Source organism: Drosophila obscura, unplaced genomic scaffold (genome assembly GCF_018151105.1).
Source record: "Drosophila obscura isolate BZ-5 IFL unplaced genomic scaffold, ASM1815110v1 contig_150, whole genome shotgun sequence".
Lineage (NCBI taxonomy): Eukaryota > Metazoa > Arthropoda > Insecta > Diptera > Drosophilidae > Drosophila > Drosophila obscura.
Genome location: NW_024542736.1, coordinates 10,723,557 through 10,744,814, shown reverse-complemented (window position 1 = coordinate 10,744,814; position 21,258 = coordinate 10,723,557). Strand labels below are relative to the sequence as shown.

At 46.1% G+C, this 21,258-nt stretch overlaps 2 protein-coding genes across 2 annotated transcripts; both read right to left on the bottom strand.

Moving 5' to 3' along the window:
* Positions 1 to 642: 642 nt before the first annotated feature.
* Positions 643 to 4,533, bottom strand: LOC111077202 (protein strawberry notch-like). The gene is made up of 4 exons (XM_022371384.2): positions 4,406 to 4,533; positions 2,552 to 4,310; positions 1,348 to 2,497; positions 643 to 1,297 (listed from the first exon to the last, which is right to left on the bottom strand). The coding sequence occupies exons 1-4, from the start codon at positions 4,514 to 4,516 to the stop codon at positions 736 to 738; spliced, it is 3,582 nt and encodes a 1,193-aa protein (XP_022227076.2). The 5' UTR covers positions 4,517 to 4,533; the 3' UTR covers positions 643 to 735.
* Positions 4,534 to 8,105: 3,572 nt separating this feature from the next.
* LOC111081425 lies at positions 8,106 to 8,598 on the bottom strand. Its single transcript, XM_022377491.2, has 2 exons — positions 8,371 to 8,598; positions 8,106 to 8,315 (listed from the first exon to the last, which is right to left on the bottom strand). The coding sequence occupies exons 1-2, from the start codon at positions 8,518 to 8,520 to the stop codon at positions 8,106 to 8,108; spliced, it is 360 nt and encodes a 119-aa protein (XP_022233183.2). The 5' UTR covers positions 8,521 to 8,598.
* Positions 8,599 to 21,258: the final 12,660 nt, after the last annotated feature.

Here is a 21,258-nt window from a genome sequence, read left to right as displayed (position 1 = left end):
CTTAACTTTGTTCAGCCACGCTAATTGTCGTTCTTCTCTTATTGTTTTTCCAGTGTGTCTTCTTCTTCTTTAATTTTTAAACAGCTTCTGGTTGGGGGCTCTGCTCCATTTCCCCCTCTTCAGCTTCAGCGAATCCGAGCAGCTGCTTCTGGGTTCTGGGTTCTGCTCCGGTTGGACAATGAGCCCTGGGCAAATGTACACTGCGTGTTTAGTTTTGCTTCTCACTGCTTCTCAGTGCTCTGCCATTTGGTTGTAATTGAAATAAAATGTTTTTAATCAAATATTATTCTAATTATGCACTAAGAAAATAATGGGCAAAAACTTATTCGGGCTGCGTCCCAGCGCCTTGCATATGAAGAGTTCTCGAAACAGACCAAAAACCAAGACCGAAACCAGACCGAGACCAGAGTTAACTCCTTTTCCATGGCCTCTCTCCTGCTCTGGCTCTGCTCGCCAAATGTGGTTTCCATCAGCGTCGGGTGGGCGAGTTCTGTCAAGAATATTCGTTGTGGTGGCCTGACTACAGCGTAAGTTTGTACATTTTGGTCGAGCTGCGGTCAATTGTGCACGGAGAGCAGCAAAAAGTATGCGTACTAGGGGAGTATATGGCATATAAATAATAATTTATAATGGTTACATTTTTGTTCTATTTGCTAAATAATGTAGACTAAAATCTCCCGTCCAAGTTTATTTATTTTAATAATTATAATTTTAGTTTTAATTTACAGACTTGAATCACTCTGCCATCGCTTCAATTACTTCAACTTTAGTAACATCTGACGACAAATCGCTGTGCACTTCATTGTAGGCCGAATTCGGCACCACAATACCCACAATACACTGACCCCCAGCTGTCTCTGCACTAATCATCTGGATCCTGTTGCCGTTCTTTTCGATGCTTTGCGTGATGCGGCTCCAATAGGGCAGCACGCGACCCGAGAGCACATGATAGGTGCGTAGCCGCTTGCCTTCCATGCAGTCGTGGGGAAAGGGGCACGTGCGATTCCAATAGATGTGGGCGCAGGTGTTCAGGCACAGCTCATACTGTTTCTGCCAATACCTTTGGGCCGTGTTCAACTTGGCAATGACATAGCGCGAGGTAACAGACTCGAGGCTTTCGATGCTCACTTGCAGTCCGATATTGGGTCGGTAGATCTGCATGTGAATGCTTTTGGGGTCTGTGGCATACTGGCAGCTCGACTTGGCTTCCAGGCATAAGATAGCCATACGCTTGTCCCCTCTCGTCTCCTTTAATTCGTAGAAGCCTTCGTGGCGTTTATGTGCGCTCTTTCGATAGCTACGATATGGATATTAGACCAAAGAGCTAAAGTCAAAGAAAAAACTTACATGCGCAGGGCCGTCTCAAAGGGCATGCCACGTTCCACCTGCAGTGTGTGCAGCTGTGTGGTTTCCGCGCCGTTGGTGAATATTTTTGTGAACTTTATCTGCTTGCTGCACCTCACGCTGACTTTGTGGGCCCTCAGGTCGAGGAGGCCAATGTTGAAGCAACCCGAGCGCTTCATTTGCGCTATCCGCCTGTACATGTTGTCGATGAAGAACTGGAATATGGCACTCTGCATCTCCACGCAACAGCCACGCACTCTGTGTATGAATCTATCAATGTTGGAGGCGTTCTTGGCCACGCTATAAATCTCGACGCCGTTCTGCCCTATCTCCACATTGAGCACGCCCACATTGCCCAGGGCAGCGCCGCAATCGGCCCGAAAGTTGCCTGTGTATGTGCGAGGTAGCTCCGAGGGATCGATGGGTCGCTTGCCCGCCATCTGTTGGATCACATGGTAGAGGCTGCTGGGTCCATGCACGTTCTTTAAATCGATCTGAGCCAGGTCTGTGTCATCGGTGGACCGGCGATTGTCGCTGATCACAGCACCCAAACTCTTCAGTCTTTCGGCCACTGTGCTGGCAGTGCGTCTTTCGCCGATGAGGTCCGCGATAACCAAAACATATTCCGGCGAGTTGAGCTGATTGGAGCGATGGGTGCGGCCCAATTGTTGCAGAGCCTGATCCAAATTCCCGGACAGCTCCAGGACGATGTGCAAGCGCTGTCGCTGATTGGCCACAGCCTTGTCGCTGTGCAGGGAGATGCCCTTGGAGGCGGTCTCCGAAACGATGGCCACCTGCTTGCTGTCCGCCATAAAGCATTGCCGCTCCGTCTCGTTCACCTGGCCGAGCAGCTCCTCGCCCTTGCAGCGCGGCATGTACTTGTAGGCCTGCTTAATGCACACCATTCCGCCCAGCCTTGTGGTTATCTCCGCCACCTTTCGGTGGCCGCCCAGTTTCGCCTTGAGCTTGTCCATCGTACTGGCGGGCAGATGGCGACCCAAATAATCTATTTTGGTCAGCAGCTGGTAGCGCATGTAGACACAAGCAGCCACATCGTGATCGGTGATGTCGTCGGCAGATTCTTCATCTTTGTTTTGCTTGAGCCGCAGATAGTCGTGCAAGTGCTTCAGGATGCGCTCCGGCATGTTTTTATCTACGATGGAAGCTTGTCAAAGGCTGCTGCTTAAACCCAATCAAATGTGCTTACCAGTTTCGGACTTTTTCATGTACTTCTCATCGGCCTCATCGGGCTCAGCCCAGTCCTCATCGTCACCGAGCCGGTCGTGCCGCGGCCTCTTGGCTTGCGTTGCTCGGTAGATGGGATTGTTGCCAGCCATGCTCATCAGACGATTCAAATCCGCGAGCTTGGGCGCCGGAAAGTGTTTCTCCACAAACAGTTTCATAATCAACTTCAGGTTGGACACCGGCTCCTTGAGCTGGCCCTTGTGCTCCTTTAAGTGTTCGAGCGTCCAGGACTCTTCCGTCGATTGCAGGCTGATGACCACCGCCTTGCCTTGGTCGAGAGCGTCACGAGCCAGTTGCAGAGCATTTTCCACCTTGCCGGCGAGGCACAAGTGTCTGAAGAACTGCTGATGCGCGGACCAGAACTCGTCCGAGATCATCTGCTGCGTGTAGACGTCCAGGCGCAGGAAGCGGCAGGCGGCCTGCCACTTCCGGTTCATCTCAGCCCACAGTTTGGCTGCACGCTCGTAAATCTTGAAGAATTTCCTCGTCGTGACCACCTCATCGATGCGAACGGTGACATTCTTGAAGCTCAGCTGGCGGGCCATGTAGCTGCCACGCAGCTTCATGTCCATGCACAACAGCTTCATGCTGACTGGACTTCGATGTTGCATCTCGCTGGTAAAATTCTCGAATTTCGGATAGGCAGTGCCGGCGCCCCACAGGCCCAGACGCGGCATAAATGCCATAGTTTTCGGATCGTTGGGCTCCGTGGCCGAGACGTAGACAACCCGGGCATTGGGCAGCTGCTTCTGCAGCTTCAGCAGCACAGTGACATTGTCCCGACTGAGGTGCCGGGCATTGTCGCACTCATCGAAGACGATGACGCCGTCAAAGGTCTTGCCCAGCCAGCTGCACACCTGATGGAAACGCTTATCGTACTTGGCATCGGCCGTCTCCAACACATCCATCAGCGAGGTGTACGTGCAGAAGACGATGCCCGTTTTGAATTGATCATTCTCCTCGGAGCTTATGCGCCAGTAATTCAGTGTGTCCAGCACCACCACGTTGATCTGCTCACTGCCGCCAATGTCCTTCAGATCGCGCTCCACATCCGACTTGAGAATATTCGAGATGGAGATCCAAAGAGCACGCTTGCGGCCCAGCAGAAAATTGCTATAAATAATGCCGGCAATGGTCCGACCCTTACCCACGCCAGGTCCATCGCCCAGCAGGAAGCCAGCCCGCTCGCCCCAGGGCAGAATCCGCTGATGGGTCTGGCAGGCATAGACCACGGCCTCCAGTTGCTGGGTACTCAGGCAGTGCGGCACGAGTCCGGGCATTTTCAGATCGTAGCTAATGTCGGGCAGTGCCACCGCTGAGAGATTCGCCTTCTCCACCATTGCCATGGCCGAATGTGGCTCGCAAAGCTGCAGCTTGCTGGTGCCCTGGTGCACAACAAAGGCCTCGCCCACCCGATTCTCCTCATAGTCAGCCTGCTCATCCCGTAGCTCCTGCTGCTCCGTGGCCAGAGCATCGTGGATTTGGGGTTCCGAATGGGTTGTGTGCATTGCAAAATGGTTCTTGTCACTTGCCATTATTGTTCGAAATTCCTTAAACGTGAATTTCTGCGTCTTCTCTGGTCTTTTGGTAACCCCGGAGCGAGCCATGGTGGCTGTCAATTTTTGAATTGTGAACTGCTTTATCAGCCCATCTGTTAAGGCTTGTGGTACATTCTTGCCATATTTATTTGGTATGCAGACACCTGCAGGCAGCTCCGAGCTCTGCAAATAAAAAAAGCATCAAGCATTTCTAGAGTTTGAATCCATTTTAGTGGCAACTTTCTTGATATTTGGTTTGGGTTCCAGCTTATTTTTACCTTTACATTTAAATCGCCCCTGCCACCGCGTAGTGGCAGCAACGGTGCGGCTGGCGGACGCTTCTGCTGCTCTTCTCCCTTGGAACGCATTGACTTCGATGAATTTTCCATTGAATTATGAGCTTCTCTCGACTGTCACTTTACTATTGGCAATGAAAATGCATAAAATAATGTGCTAAAAATGCCACCCAAAAGAGTTTGAAAACGTTTCCCACTTTGGCACATTGTCCAACACTCTTTGGAAGTGTTGGCAGTTACACTGATAAGTGAATTAAATTCAGTTTCAAGGCCTGTTTACTAAAAAACACCGATACAAATTGTTCTGTTGCTGCTTATCCTAAGAAATTTATTTTCATTGACTTGAAAATTAATTCTGTTGCTGCTTATATTAGCCACAGAAATTGATATCAAATTATTTTGTGTCAAGGTTCACGACGCCATAAACAACTTCCCTTTTCTGGCCAGAAATATTTGAATCTGTTGCTGCAGTTCTTTGGTTTCGTTGCGTCTACTGCCGTTTCCCTATCTTTCTTTCTTGGCTTGAAAGATTATGTTTTTAGCCCATAAGCCCTGAACTGGCTTCGCTTATATGTACTTCCCTTTCATGCTGCCCATTGAACTGATGGAAGCCAATGCTGCACAAAGAGAAATATGCGAATCTAAAATAAAATTGAATTTGCTCACACTTTACGGCACTTGCGACGACCTGCACGCACTTTCAGCAAATTAACAAAACCAGACATACAAATACAAAAAAAGAAGCAAACAGAAGATGCTGGAAATGTTGCACACACACATGTGTGCCACGCCCACCGCAGAAGCTATTCGAAATATGCCATTAAATTTAATTCAATTACGAATTTCATATGGATCGACAGCGGGTGAAGGCTGCGATGGGATGAAGGAACGCGTGTCTGGAGGCGCTTTTCAATCGGGTTTCAATTTGCCATTAACCCATTATGGTTGAGCGGGCAATAATAAGGGACGTTGGTCGGGGGTCGTGCCACAGGCAGTGTCTGCATTATAACGCAGAAATATGCAATAACACATAAAAAAAAACCGAATGTATGTGTGTATGCGAGTATTGCGAGTCCCCTGGCAAACTATTGAATGGGGAAGGCACTAATACACGGTCGCACGGCGCCGCACAAAGCGGTCCTTTGAGCTGGTGCCCTCGATGAGCGGCGTTGTCAGGATGCCGCCGCTGGGGAAATTGCCAGAAAGGAGGAACACCAACAATGACAATCCTGAAAGGTGTGGCGTCCATTAAAATCAACAAGGAAGGAGGTATGGCTGCCTGGCCAAAGCGAAATGTTGAATACTCTTGGCAGATTCAACCTCTCTAGAACGAGTACTTTTGAAAGCAGCAACACATTGGATATATATTTGGATTAGGGCCCAGATTATGTAGAGGCTTTTAGGACTATTAATTATTCCATTTGCAGAACTTTATAGAGAAAAAATATATATAAAGTAAAATCTATAGATAAATGTAGTTGCCTTCATTCCTTGATTGCTCCTACAGCACAACATCTTGTAAAGGTATCTAGAAATATTTATAACACCCTTCTTTTAGGGTATATATAAAATGAAAAGGGATGAGATGTGTGTGGTTGGGTTGGTTGGTGCTGCTGGTCGTAAACACGGGCATGTGGGGGAATCGTTGGTTCTGCAGAATTTTTCAATTTTCCAGCTTTTGTGTGTCAATAAACGTTCAATTCACGAGCATCCGCAAAGTGCCTACAACTGCCAACACACACACAAAAGCAACAAAAAAACAAAAAAAAAAACCAAAAGCATATACGCACATGGATGCATGCATAGATGATGTACCAAGCCCCTCATCGATGTTGCTTTATAATCATTCCATCGTGCCTCACACACACACACCTCACCACCCCACCCGCAACTGACAATGGCAACAACAAGAGAGCAGCATCGTTAGTGGGCCCATTCGCACTTTTCCCCCTTTTCCATTTCCATTTTCATGTTTTTGCCATTTCTCTAGTGTGTGCCAGAGTTTTTTTTTTTTTTTCTTCATTTAGTTTTTTTTTTTTTGCCATAATCTTTCTTTGGGGCTGCACTGGCGGGCGTCATCCTTGCCAGGGCTGTCAACGGTGTCTTTGATGCTTGTAGGCGCTGCTGTTCGGGCCAATAAGCTGCTTTGAGCATCGAGCGACTAACAAACCTATCCAGAATTTCCACCATGCCATTGTGACAACATTTTCCAACGCTTCGCGTTGTGTGCATCACCAGCAACAGCAACATCCTCAGCCTCAGAGTTTCTGTTTCAATTTCCTCGTTGCTTTGTCAGACACTTCAAAAGCGCTGCAAAAATTAATCAATTTCCACCTGGACACGTCTTTGTTGCCTTGTTTTTTCACGCTATCTGCGCTGACTGTCCTGTCCGTGGTGGAGAGCAGCATTTTGGTGACGCGGAATTGACCGCATGTCCCCCCATTGACAGCTTTGAGGGCGACATTTTCTAAAGAGAGTCCATCAATTGGATAAACACTTGTCTGAATTTTTATTTAAGAATAATAAATACATATGAAAGCCAACAGTTTTCTTAGATTTTATTGTAGCCAAGAAAGAAAATTGCCTAAAAAAAAAATAAAGTTTCTTTTATAATTTTAAAGAGCGATAACCGATCAATTGAAGCAACAAATAAACTGCACAGCTCTCTTGGCGATAATTTACAACTTAAACTTCATAAGCGAACTTCGATATACCCGCCCCCACCCGCCTGGGGTGCGCTGCTATTGCTGCTGCTGCTGCAACAGCCCCAAAGGACAACAAGTTTCGTGCAGTGCGACACTCGACTTCCGCTTTGTGTAAAATATGATGGCAATATGTGGATAGTTTTTTTTGTTTGTATTTTTTCCTCTTTTGCGCTCGCCATCTCCATACCCATTTCCATCTATTGCTGTTGAAAGGAACACTCAGCGGAACGAGGACGGGTACGGGGACGACGACGACCATCCCAGGCTGGCGTATCAATCAGGATTTAACAAGCAAATTTATGCACTTGAGATACACGAGCGGGCACTGGGCTCCCCCCGTTGGGCTTAGGGAAATGCTGTGCAGCTCTTCATTTTGCATTGTGTTTTGCATATTTGAATAGTTTTTATTTACTTGAACTCACAATTGCACTTTTGCCATTACTTTGGCTATTATACTGACGCTTTTAACATGTGAGACCCGTCAACAGCAAACACTCACATGTACATGCATACATGCACACGTTGCTTACATCTGTATGTGTGTTTTTTCATTATTTATGCATAGGTGCCTGTGTGCCTGGCTCTCCAGGCTCTAGACTGCTGCATGTTGGATGTATCTCAGCTCGACTCAGATACTCAGATACACTGCTCTACTGCCTGTCTCTACACTGCAGTGTGCACTGTCTTATGGGTGGCTCTCCTTTTGCTTTGCATATTTTAAGGGACACACAACACTGTATCGCTGAGTGGGTGTGCTCTTACCTGTCTGAGTGGGTGTGTTAGTGCGTATTATCCTTGATGTCATTTATCCCTTTTTTACATACTAAAACAAAGAGAACGAGCAGCAAAGAACTGAACTCAACTCAACTGAACACCCTCAGAGTTCGAGGAATTTGAATATTTTGTATCCATTTTCGTTGTCTCATGCCTTAAACTGTGCAAAATAATTTCGAATGTAGCTAAATCTGAAACAATAACTAAGCCTTAATTTCAGAAGAGAAAAACTTAAGGTTGACCACGCTCAGAGAATAGATCAATCGGATCATTAGGGGACACTTTTTGCTGCCTTGAACTTCGGCTTGGCTGTAGTCTGTAGTCGCCTGTTCTTGGATTTGCCGACCATTTCCTGCACGCTCTCGGTCAGCTGAGCTGCCTGCTTCGGCGAAACGAGCCCTCAAATACTTGTCCTGTGGGCATGAAAGATGATGAGATGGACCCAACAAAGGGCAGCTCTTGACTAACCTCCTCGAACAGCAACTTCTCCGCCGGACTAAGAGCCTGCCAGACAGTGGCGGCCTCGCAGACCAATTCCCGAGCTTGCACGTCATCGCCGGCACAGGCATTCCAGTACTCTCCTAGAAAATTGAAACGTGCGCTGCGGGTCACGAACATGATTGGTATATGGTCTGCGAAGTCACGAAAATAAACGACTCAAAAATCGTCTATAAAAATCAGTTTCTTATTTTCTGTTGTGCATTAATTTTTACATTTGCTTTGTAGGTCCTTCTGTAGTTTTCTGTTTATGAAAAATCCATTTGATAAATTTCCCACTTCCATCGGTAAACCGAGACATTTAATGCAACGATGTGAACAAAATTTCGGAATCCTCTGCAAAGTATGCTTTTGAAGCCTTTGTTTTCCGACCTCTCCAATAATAATAATAATAATTGAAAACCATGCAGATGCATTAATTCATATCAAGTCTCCAAAATTAAGAATTCATCCAGATCAGCTGACTTTTGTGGATGCAAAATATTGTTAATATTAAAAATATCCACACCGAGGGAATCTATTAAATTCCTATAAGCATTTACTTAAACCTCACACAGTTCTCATAACTCAGGAGAAGACGCCGTTCTGTTCCACCCCGCTAATTGCATCCAGCTAGAACTTTTTTAATTAAAAGAAGCAGCAGCATCAGCAGCAAGAGCCCCTGACAAAACGCCTCGCTAAAGCGCCAACAAATCTTGGTTAATGTCGGCCAGCTCGTGCCCTGACTGGAGCCGAGACTGAGGCTGAAGCTGAGACTGAGACTGAGGCTGAGGCCACAGACCGCCATGACAAATACACAAACCATTTTGCTTTACACTTTACATTTTCTAAGCAATTTATACATACATACGGATAGGGATGGGGCTATCTGGATATATGTATGTATGTATGTATGTATGTTTGTAAGGAGTGGGAGCTGCTGCACTTGACTGTTATCTTCCTTAATTGCGATTCTTGCCCAAGCCCAGGCGAAAAGGTGGAAAAAATTGTTTATTGTTGCAGCAGCAATGGCAAAAAGTTAATTGAGTTTACTTTAGCCCCGTGGCAAAAACGTTGACAAAGTTGTAGAAAATACAGCCAGCCAGCCGACTGGCACTGGCTGGAGCTGCAGCTTCAGCTGTAGCTGGAAAGCAAAACTCGGTTCATTTATATGACAAAGCGATTACGAAAAAAAAAAAATAGAATAAAAGGGGGGAGAGAGGTTCCCTCCGTTTCACAGCAGCAGAAATTGGTTGGGCCACAGCCTAATGATATTGGAAATTACATTTGCCATTGATTGTTCGATACGGGTAAGGGCAGGGCAGGGCAGCTGCCAATTAATTCGATTGTTGCAATCCCAGTACCAGTTCCGCCTCTCCGCCCCGCTGTACCTGCGCGTAACACTTGACGTCTCGTTTGAGCAAACACACAAATTGCTTGCACTCTTTTCCTTATCGCTCCCTAATTGGCAAATACTTTTTGCTGTTGTTGTTGTTGTTGTTCAGCATGTTCACTTTTATTCTGGGTTAATTTTGACTTTGACGGCATTTGGTTGGGTTCCCCTTTTCGTTTTGTTTTTTTTTTTTGGGCAAGGCAGAAGGTTGAAAGGGTTTTGGCAATAGGCCGAAACTATTCCGTTCTGATTGAGGGTTGAAAGATAACTTTCGAGTGCCAAAATGAAACTAAAAGCGAAATTTTCGTTTTATGTTTTAATAGCAACCAAAATCGATTTGATTGGAAGATAAGTTGGCAGGGGGCCTGTAGCTCATTTTTCAAATATTTGTTGTAAATATTCCAGCTAATGTTTATGAAAAGTTATTAAAAATCCCCACCCAGTATATATTGCTTTGCACTCCAACCCATCGAAGCGCCATGAGGTGCAGCAAACCCACAACAAGTCACAGCTCTGTGTGTTGCTGCGTTCGATGGGAGGCAAAGCAAAAGGTATAGCAACCAAATTGATTGCAGTTTCCATCAGGTACGAGTATGCAGGCATCAGCATCAGCATCAGTGGAAGGAATTTGCCCAGAAAATATATGAAATATGCATCCTAATGAAGCTTTCAGCTGGGTATGGGTACGGGTACTGACTGACTACCTGCAGGTGTCTACTGGAATAATGGAGTAAACTTGCTAAGCAAAAAAAAAGGCAGTACCCAGTACCCAGGATACCAGTATCCTGTGGTGCCTGTGTGGGGTTCGATTTGATGGCGTTGATGTAGGCCAAGTGGGGCGAACAGTTGGGTGCATATGGCCAAATTGGTTTCGATTCAATCGATTCGGTCAATGAAACAGCTTGAGAAATTCAATTAGTTGTGCGCTTCAATGGTCATGGCCGCCATGACGTACGCAGTACGCCCCCCCGCAGTGTCGCTCCCGCCGCTCTATGCTGAACGGATGCACCGTTTATTTGGACAGCATGGAACATACTGGAACGGGACCAACAAAATTATACAGACTTTACTCGCAGATTAATAAATTAAAATTCTTGGATGAGCCGGCTTATAATTTTCTCAACAAATTTCAAACCTAATACAATTATTTATTGGTATTTGCCTTGTGACAAATTAGAGTTACTTTATTTTGGAATAGAAAAGCTTACGGAAAATGATCATCACATCTACCAGGGTAAGCAAGATCTTCGGTGTTACTGGGACTTATTTTTGGCCTGTGGCCTTGCTCTTGGGGGCGGCGTTTAGGGCACCTCGGCTTAGACTTGCGATTGGCCTACCTCAATATCTCCCTCCCCCTCCCTGAGGGTATGTGTTTGATGTTGCGTTTAGGAGGTTTTCCTAGAAACTGTAAATTTGAGTTCCTGGTTTTAACTGACAGAACAATTTGGCAACATTTACTCTTGTCTGTAAACAGAGACTAGAAATGCCTTTCCTGGTCCACTTGACTTAAAATGACACTTTCACTTTTTTTCCCCAACTCTATGAAGTTGGAAAAAGTGTGGGTGGGTGGGTGTCAGAGAAAGTTCATAAAAATCAGAGCCCAAACAATAACCCAAACAACAGAGATAGAACAAGAAGCAGCAAAACAACTTCGATGCCGATTACTAGCGGAGCAACAGTCTTGTCAAGTAAATCCACAAATCCACTAGCTCTCTCTCTCTCTCTCTCTCTCTTCCCACAAATCTTGCTCGCTCTTTTACTCACACCAGGTCTGGTCTGTCTTCATCTTTAAATTGTGTGTGGTTTGTCTTGCTCCTCGTCCCCTCCTTTACTTTCCAGCTAGATTGTTATTATTGTGGGTACTCGCAGTTTTACTTTTTGTGGGGATTTGCCTGATGGGCGGCGCTGCCTTCCTTCCAGCTGCTTTTGCCGGCAATGGCATTTTATTGTTTTTATATGCTCAATTTTATTGCTGTTGCTGTAACGGTATTGCTCAAGATGCCATGGAGTAATTTATGTAGCGAGAAGCACTACTGACACTTGGACGACACTCAGCTGAGATAAAGAGGATAACAAATTGCGCTCATGCAACAGATTTCCATGCAGAGCGGGCGACCGACCACCCACTACCACACACACATGCCACAGATGACAGCTGAGCGTAACAGAAAGAGAGCGACAGAGAGAGAGTGACAGAGTGAGTGTTACTGGCAAGAGAGCGAGAGCTTGCGCAAGTTTTGGTCTTGAGTGAGTTAAGGCAGGTGGCTACGTCAGCAGGCCGCAGGAAAATATGCTTTAAAAAATAATATAATAAAATAATCTTAGCTAATAAGCTAATAAAGCTCTTGGAACTACTAAAATCATGTAATTAATCCAAGTTTAAGTTTATGTTTTGCAGCTGTTTTCTCACTTTCACCGCTAACTATTTGAAATGCCGCCATTCCCTGAACAGCTGTGCGCAAGCTCTACCCAAAAAAAATTCAAAACACACCACACACAGCGCTCCAAAGACAGGGAGAGACAGTGAGAGAGCGAGAGAGTGAGTGCAAAAGCAGCGAGTGATTGTCCTGGCCTGCAATGGGCCTGCCAGCCAGCAAGCTACTCTCTCCCGCTCTCGTGACAGGCCAGGCAAGTGTGGTGAACTCTCAGCGTGTGTGTGTTGGATTCAGTAGCGAATGGCCAAGGTGCGAACAAATCAACACGGTTTGCACACTCCACGCTGTGTGGCATCAAAATAAATCCAAATAATTACCAAATCGCGCCTTAAATGTGTGAAATCTGGCCCATTAACAGCCCCAGACTGTAGCCCAATCGAGGGAATCGAACAAGAGTCGAGAGTCCAGCAGAATACCGCGTGTTTGTGCATAGAAAATTACGGCATCAGGACATACGCCAAAATCGCGTCCTACGTTACGCTTTCCCCTAGGTGTGTGTGCGTGTGCACATGAACAAACATCTGTGTCTGTGTCGCTGTGTGGGTGTGTGTGAGTGTGAGAGTTTTGAGTGAGAGCGTACCGCGTACCGCGTGGAGAAGAGATTTTTTGTGTGGGTGCAATGTGCTCTGTGCTTTGTGGCGCGTAGCCAAATAAATTTTAGTTTTTATAGCCCAAGAAGAGATCCAAAGAAAACATAACAAATCGAATACAAGCCGCATAGAAATTAATCAGCAGAAGTTCGTTGCATTACAAATTGTTTAAAACTCACTCAAACTCCAACTCAAATTCTCCTACTCGAACTTGGACTTGCGGGACTCGGGGACTCAACCGCCGCGGCCGCGCAGCTGTCAAAATGTTAGCATGTGGCGTCGACGCCGTCGTCGACGTTGACTAAAGTCGTTTAGTAGCTTTAACCACGTGACAGGCTTGCTGCTTGCTGCTTGGCTTGTGCATGCATAATTTAGGCGACGCCCAGAGTCAGGCTATGAAATATGCCCAAGCAGGCCTCCAGCCCCAACCTCAACCCCAGCCCCAAGCAACTTAATTGCTTAACTTAATTTCGTGCAAACGTGGCCCAAAACTGTACCAACAACAAGCAAACCTGAGGACAGAGCCGGGCGCTCACTTTCACTTCTGGCAAACAACAACAACAGCAACGAAATTGGTCGAGTGCCTCAATGGGTTTGTCGTCATACCCGCCGCTGTCTTGCATTGTTTCAAGGCTGTAACTGTAATTGTAATTGTAACTGTAACTGCAACTGTAAACGCGTCGCGACTAGCAGCAGGTTATCTCTTACCCCTTGCACAGTGTGAAGAAAATTCATGCTAACAATTGTGGGCAAGTGGCACTTGGCTGGCAGAGCAGAGCAGAGCGCACGTGCAACGCCACGTGGAAAGTGAAAACACTCGAAAGTGACTTTTCAGCACATCAAGCTGACTACTGAAGCGTTGGCAAAGACTGTAACTACGACTGACTGCGATATCCTTAGACGGCCAACGACATTGGCAGTCCTGCCACACACCCACCAAGCCACCACCCACTCATCACCTACAAAGCACACAATCCTCAAACAAAGACACTAACCAACCAACCACCCACCCAAAACCACCCAAAACCACCAAACCAAACGAACGAGCACCCACCTGACCTAACCGCTAACTGGCACCTGCACACGTGCGGGCCCCAACGCGCTACAATAGTACGAGTATCCGTAGGAGCAGGAGCAGCAAAAGCAGCAGCAGCAGAAGCGTAGGAATGCGCACATAGCGGGACAAACAAAGAGGTGAGTCGAGACAGTCAGCTGTTCACAGCCAGCCAGCCAGCCAGCCAGCATATCGATACAGTTTGACTGGCAAGTCTCCAGATGCTTGTACATCTAAACGCACGCTTAGTACGCAGGCACAGTGGGCTGGATAGGCTTATTGCCTATATAATTCTTATAGGAACTAAGCATATATGCTTGTCTGATACAATTCCAACTATTTCCTTCCTTGTAGTTGTTGTAATCGCTTTGAAATCGTCAAATAATATGTTAAAAATAACAGAATAATGTCCGTAATTAAATCCACATATGCTTTGCCATAAAAAAGCCACCACTCCAGACAAACAACTGAAATGTGCACATGGTAAACTCTTAGTGCGCTTGGTTTGGCCACTGTGTCTGTGCCCCCACAGACCAGAGGGAATTGCACGCTTTAAAATACCAAATATATGACAGAGTCATATGGCACGATGGCATATTTTATGGGCAACCGTGGGAATGGGGACATGGGAACCGGACCTCCCCAGTGCCATGCGGTCCGTGTGGGATGGCTGTGGCTTTGGCTGTGGCTGGGTTGTGGGTTGTGGGTGTCCTGCTATTCATTTCCGTTTCCGAGTGCTACGTCCGCTTCCCATTGTTATGCTAGTCGTCGACCATGCCCAGCCTTCAGGCTCCAGCCACAAGTCCCTGTCCCTGTTCGTGTCCCTGTCCCAGTCGAGATCCATCTTCATTATATGAGCGGGCGCGGGTGCAATTTTTCCTGGTTTTTTTTTTTATCCCCCACTTCTCCAAGGATGGATGCCTTGCGGTTGCCTGCACTTGCCAACGGCAGCAGAACGAGTCGAGTTGAGATGAGATGAGCTGAGACATCTGCGTCATCAGTTGGGGCATCCGTCGTGGATCCTGCCAGCTCTCGTGGCATTTCTTCAGCTTCACTTCACTCGAGCTGCGTCTTGGTGGCTCTGACTCTCTCTCTCTCTCTCTCGGGTTAGCTAAGGGAAAGGATGCCACACCACACCACACACCAGCCCGAAATGTCATGTCTTGCTGTCAAATCAAATCAACTGTCGTGGCTGGGGCTGTCTGCCTCGCTGGTTTGCCATTCAACGACCACTTGTTAGTCTGTAATTTTCGCTCATACCCAAACACACACACACACTCGGCAATACTTTCTCCCACCCACACACACACACACACACACACACACACACTGATGCAGACATATGTATGCGCGCATCAAACACAGAATCAGCCACAGAGACAGAAAACGCTTACGCTTCTTGCTTGACTGGGCCTGGGCCCCTCCTCAGCATTTGAAGCTGTCCCTGAAGCAGCTTCTAACCTCGCTTGCCACCACCACTCCCTGCCTTAGCTATGCCCAAGCCAACCCACCAGTACTGTCCGCCCCCGCTCCTGCTGTCGAGTTTCTGTTGCTTGTCGTGGCTTTTGTCATTTGTTGAATCTTCGCGAACTTTGCCTTAGTCATTCAGGGCATTCGTTTTGATACCCGGCACTCGTGCAGACTTCAAGGGTATATTGTTTTTATGCAGTGAAGCTTGAAGGGATCAACAGTCTGTGGGATTGGGGCAAGTCTCAGCTCGAATAGGATTCATTTCCAAACTATTTCTGCTGCTTTGCCAGTCGTGTATCGGGTATCGTTTAGTCCTCATTTATTTTGGTGTTTTAGCTCTTTTTTTTTAGTTGTTTTATTTTTTGTCGAGTGCCGTATTCGGTCTCCGTGCATTTCTGTTTTTTTGGTGTGTGTTTTTTCCACGTTTCCTCGTGCAGGGTTTCAACGAGTTTTTTTTTCCCAAGCTCAGCCGACTCATGGTTTTTCTTTGTTTTGATGTGGATTCGCGCTCTCTCTCTCTCAGCCATGCTCAACATTTGCCTTTTACTTTTCCCACCGTATCCGTATCCGTATCCCTATCCTTGTGGCTCTGTGTCTCTGTGTGTGTGAGCCCTTTAGGAAACTCACCACAGTTCACAGCTGAAGCTCCAGCTTGACTCATCCCAAGTCCTGTCCTGTCCTGTCCTGTCCCGTCCCGTCCTGTGTGCATGCATGGTAAATTGAATTCTGATTTCTTGCTTAAGCATTTTGTGCTCCGTGCAATTTGATAATGTGACATGCAGGCAGCTGCTGACCCGGCTAATGTCCTTCCCCCGGAACGACCCGATCCGAGATCCCTTTTTCCAGACGAGTCGAGATGAGTGTGTCCCTCTTTTTCTTTTTGCACTCGAACAGTGTGATTAGTGTGTCATTCGTTGCACGTGACTGGAATTCAATTTGCATGCCGTCTCTCCGCCCCCGTCCGCCCGTCCGCCCGTTGACAGTTCTTACGTTTTTCTGCCAGCAGCAGCAGCAGCGGCAGCAGCAGCTCATTTGCAAACAATTCCAATGACAGTTTTATGCATAAATTTTCATCATCATCATCGTCATCATCGTCGTAGTCAGCAGCTTGGCAGAGCGACTCGAAATTTATGCCCCAAGGCAGGACGAGTTCAACAATTGATGCGACGACAGGGCCGAGCGGGACCGAGCGAAGCGGACGTATCGACTGAATGCATTCGTGCCTGTGGGGCGATAGGAACGTGCGCGGGCGTGCCCCTACCCCCCCACACTGTTGTCTGTCGTCTGTCGCCAGTCAGCCGCCTTTTTGCGCCTACAAAAGGCTTACAAATATTGTCAGGCGCCTGGTATCTGTATTGTCTCTCAGCTATATCCTCCCGTCGCTGTCTATGTGTGTGCCTCCTGTTGCACGCTGTTCCCCAGTATCCTTTTGGGTGCCACCATCCAGACTGCTGGCAGTTCAATGCAACAAGCGATTCATTGTTGTTGCTGCTGCAGGAGTTCAGTGTCGATTCGTATTGAATTTTATGTGGGTCACCTTCTTCTACTTCTACTTCTTCCCTGCCATACCATAGACCGAAAAAAGTTTCGCTGCGTTTGCCCCCAAAAGCGACGCCGACATTTCAATTGCGGTTTCATATCAATTCGATTTTGATGGCACACAAACACACACACACAGCTGAGACGTTGTCACCGCCACAATAGTGATAGTTCCAGCCAACCATGGTTGCAGAAACAGAACACCAGCAGCACCAGCAACAACACCAACAACAAGAAGAAGAAAAGTAATAACAATATGCTGGTGTCGTTGGTAATATGGCAGCAATTTTCCCGGACTGCACTTGGTGGCAAACAACGCCGGCGACATTGACTATACCCTGACAGAGGGTACACACACTTGTCAACGCGACAATTAGGCTGTGGCCTAAAAAGACTTTTTCTTATAGATTTCGGGGTTTAAAATTTTTAAACGAACTATGGTTTTTTTTATGGTCGTTTTTTTTTAAGAATTTTTTAAAATCTTCTATTTTATTTAATGTTTTTTTCAGAGGTAGTGCTTCTATTTTTTACATAGCTTAAGTATCTTATATCTGGTTGCATATAAAAGTTCTGAAAAGCTGGCGAATGCAGCTATAAATGGAAGCCAGACACTTTGTATCTGCAGCTTAACGCCTGGAAGATATTAAGCTTTCAAATTCAAATTTTATTATTTTTTTTGCGAAATTTTTTGTTTTGAAATTTCGACTTTAAAAACTTGGAAAAAGTCGAAAGAAAAATAATTCTTGGCATGCATTTTTAGTTTTAGATAGGCGCATTAATTGGGCGTCGTTTAAGGTATTGCTCATTGAAATCTATGGATAAACTGTCAACTTGCAGACGTTTGACCAAAACGACTCAAAACTAAAAAAAAATAAAGTACTACAAAAATTTGTAAGTCCCGAAATCTATCAGGAAAAGTCATTTTGGTTCACTGCCTAAATAAAAAGTTAAATTTTGTTGAGTAGTGCTATCAGATCAGATCAGAACAGAACCCATAATTCTTAGTCAGCTTACATGAAATTAAATCTTTAAGCTTAAACTAGCAAAAAAGTTTTCTATAACTTTTGCCTAGTGCCTCGTTGATTTTCAAGAGTATTTTAAGCTTCGTTTCCCAAAATCTGGCAGGTACTTTCTGGTTGCAAATTGAGTTAAGTGCCAGGCCACATGCAATGTGGGGCTGGCAAAGGGCCTGAGTCTCATATTTGAGTTGTTGCTAGACTCCCCTGTAAGTGGGTCATATTATTTTGCCTATTTATTTTTTTGGGTGTGGTGTGTGTCGGCGGTGGCACTTGAGTCTGCAGACTAGGCCGACAGCGCAGACTGTCGCTCAAAATGGCCTGACAGCTGGGCAATGGGACTTGATGGTAGCTTTTCCCCCCCACTTGCTCTGCTCAAATACTCTCGTGTGTACACAAATCAATTGGCATCTTTGTTGGAGAGAGCAGTAGCTAGCAGTAGACCCCATTGCTGACGTCATTGCATGCTGTTAATTAGCTCGCATTGAGTGTGGGCAAAAGTGTTGATAAATGGAGCATACAGGCACATACTTATGTACATATATATAAATAAATATACTCACTCGTATGTGTACATATATACTTGTGTATGTGTAAAAAAGAACCATTACCTGCCAATGGGGGGGCCACCATTGGTAAAGAGAACTGACAGCCTCACAATGGGACATATAAATCTTTGATGGGCTAAAAAATGAAGAGATACATGCAGCACTTAACATTGATGAATGCTGAACGTTTGCATGTAAACAAGAAATGCAAATAGAAATTGATTGTAATTAATAAAATAAAATTATACGAGTAAAAGTATTTATATTGATCAAACAGCGTGCTTAAAGAAAGGTGAATTCCCACTAACCCTAAACCCTGTCAGCAACCCTAAGCCCCACATGCATACATGTCTGAATTTTCTAAGAATTATTGTTATAGTTCCTGCATTAAAGTAAGACTGCAATGTGTAATTTATTCAACTTGCAATTTATCCATCGATATAAATACCCATTTTTTCGGAGTACAATCTTCTTGGGCGACAGATGCCAGAACTAAAATGTAAGCCATACATATTGATTACTCAGTGCCTTAATCAACATACTCGTCATCATCTTTCTTTGGGCTATCTTACGCGGCTAGTTCATAAAGACTGCATAAATAAACTGCCCGAAAATTTACATTTTTATGCCATTCCTTTTGTGGCTCGCACCATTGTGCGGGAGGGAGTCTCATAATGCGCTCCTCACGGATACCCTTCTATTACCCCCCGCCCGCCCGCCTGCTGCCAATGATGAGACGCCCGCTGCGTTTTAGCATTTTGGCGCAACTTTTTGTTGCCTAGCATCCCCATTCAGCCGCGTCCCAGTGGGTCGACGGCGACGCCGTATCAGCCAGCAACAGCAACAGCCTTCGCAGCTCATTATACGGCGGCATGCTGCAGCTTTGCCTCTGCCTTCGTCTCGTTTCGTTCACCCCCCTCAGAGGGAGAGAGAGAGAGGAGCATTTCCCCAGTTGCCTGTTTGGAGCAACCAGCTACCAGCTCAGCATCCCCGGCTCAGTGTGTTTTGTGAACCGATGCTGCAAAGTATGCAACAAATTTGGTTAACTTTTTACTAGTGTTAACTTTTTAAACGCTTCCGAGAGCCTTCATTGGGCTTGGGCTTGGGCTAGAGCTTGGCTTGACTCGGCTTCTCCTCCTGTCATCATTGTCGAAAGTTGAACTTATGTTTTGCATAACAATTTGGCGTGCGAGGTAAGTTTCACAATGGCGCTGCATGTCACTTGAATCAATCTTCAGATATTTTCCCAAATCCAAGCGGCAATTCCACGATCAACTTGCTTGCAGCATTGTTCTTGTTGTGGGACTTTGTGTAATGGACTCATCAAGCCCCGAGGCGCTACAAACAAACAAACAAACCAGTCAAAGACTTGGCTGAGGGGGGATGGGGACGCACGCAACGGCCTTTCAACGCTAATCAGTTGCAGTGCGTGCGGTGGTTCATGACCCGCGAACCCAGTAGCAGTCCCGCCTGGCGACCTGGCGACCTGGCCCAGACGCCTGTCAAAACAATCTAACCACGGGCTTGTTAATTTGGTTTTTCGGAAATTGTACGTGTTTTGAGGCGCCCGCAGGCATGGATTTCAAAAAGTTTCACAGCCACTCCCGCCCCGCGTTTCGCCTTCATGCTACTCTGGGGTCATTTCGCTTAACAATAGGATATTGCGAACAATTTCCGTTGCGCGGCCGGATGTAATGGTAATCAATTGATTGTTTTATTGTAAATTAATTGTGGGCATGCACATGAGCAACATTGTTCAGTACGGTTCGGTGTTGCTGCTGCTGTTGTTGTTGTTGTTCTCTGCTGCCGTTGATATGGTTGCTATTATGGCTTCGTCCTTGTATTCATTGTTTATTGTTTTTACGCAATTGTTTGGCAGTTGGCCCGAACCATTGGCCAGTGCCTGTGCCTGTGCCTGTCCCCCTTTCCGTTGTTGGAGCTCCTGTTTTCTGGCTGCTGCTGTTGATTTAAAACAACCAAAATGCGAAATGAGTTTTGCGAACGGAAATTGTATTTTTGGTTAGCAGACGAAACAAACGCTTTTGTTATTTGGTCTCGGTTACGCTTGATTCAAGTTTTTTTTGTTTAGAGAGGTAGCCCCCAGCTAGATTACTTTTCTGTGAGTTTATCGGGAATGGTAATGGTACGGAAGCAGTGGGGGTGGGTACGCTACGGGTCTGATAAACAGACCAATTGAAAAAGCCAAGCGAACAAGAAAGAGTCAGAGAGAGAGAGAGTGGAGCGGGGAGTAAAGAGCGCAAGCAGTTGAATAGCTGAACGAAAGTGAGTGAGGTAAAAGTTGCGAAAACAATTGAAAGTTACTCAAGGATGAGCTCTCAGATATGAAAAGCATAAAAGAAATGAGAAATAACTTTGCCAAGAAATGGTCATAATATCTGCTCCAATCTTCATTCAGCAATGGAAAGAGGCTCCACTGTACATTTTCGCTTGAGTGGTCGACTTGTCAATCTTCTTGGGCAGCAGTAGTTCCCTTTTTACCCCCTCACTCTCCCATTTTCTGGGCCCCTATCACTCGCAGAAATATTTTCCACGCCACATTTATCATAATTATATGAGGCAAATCTTTGTTGGCCACTCCCAGAAACCCTTTCCTTTCACTTTCAGTTCATGTGCGCCGTAACAAGGCGCATCATAGCCAAGTTAATGAGTGCACGAATTAGTGGGCTCATCTTTCAGGCAGTTAATAGGCCCAAAAAGAGAAAAGTTATTGAAAAACTTTACTCCACTTGACTTAATTTTTGCCAGACACTCTTTGGCTCTGTATGTGTCTATGTGTGTGTGTGTGTGTGGCCTCATGACAAATGACAGAGCCA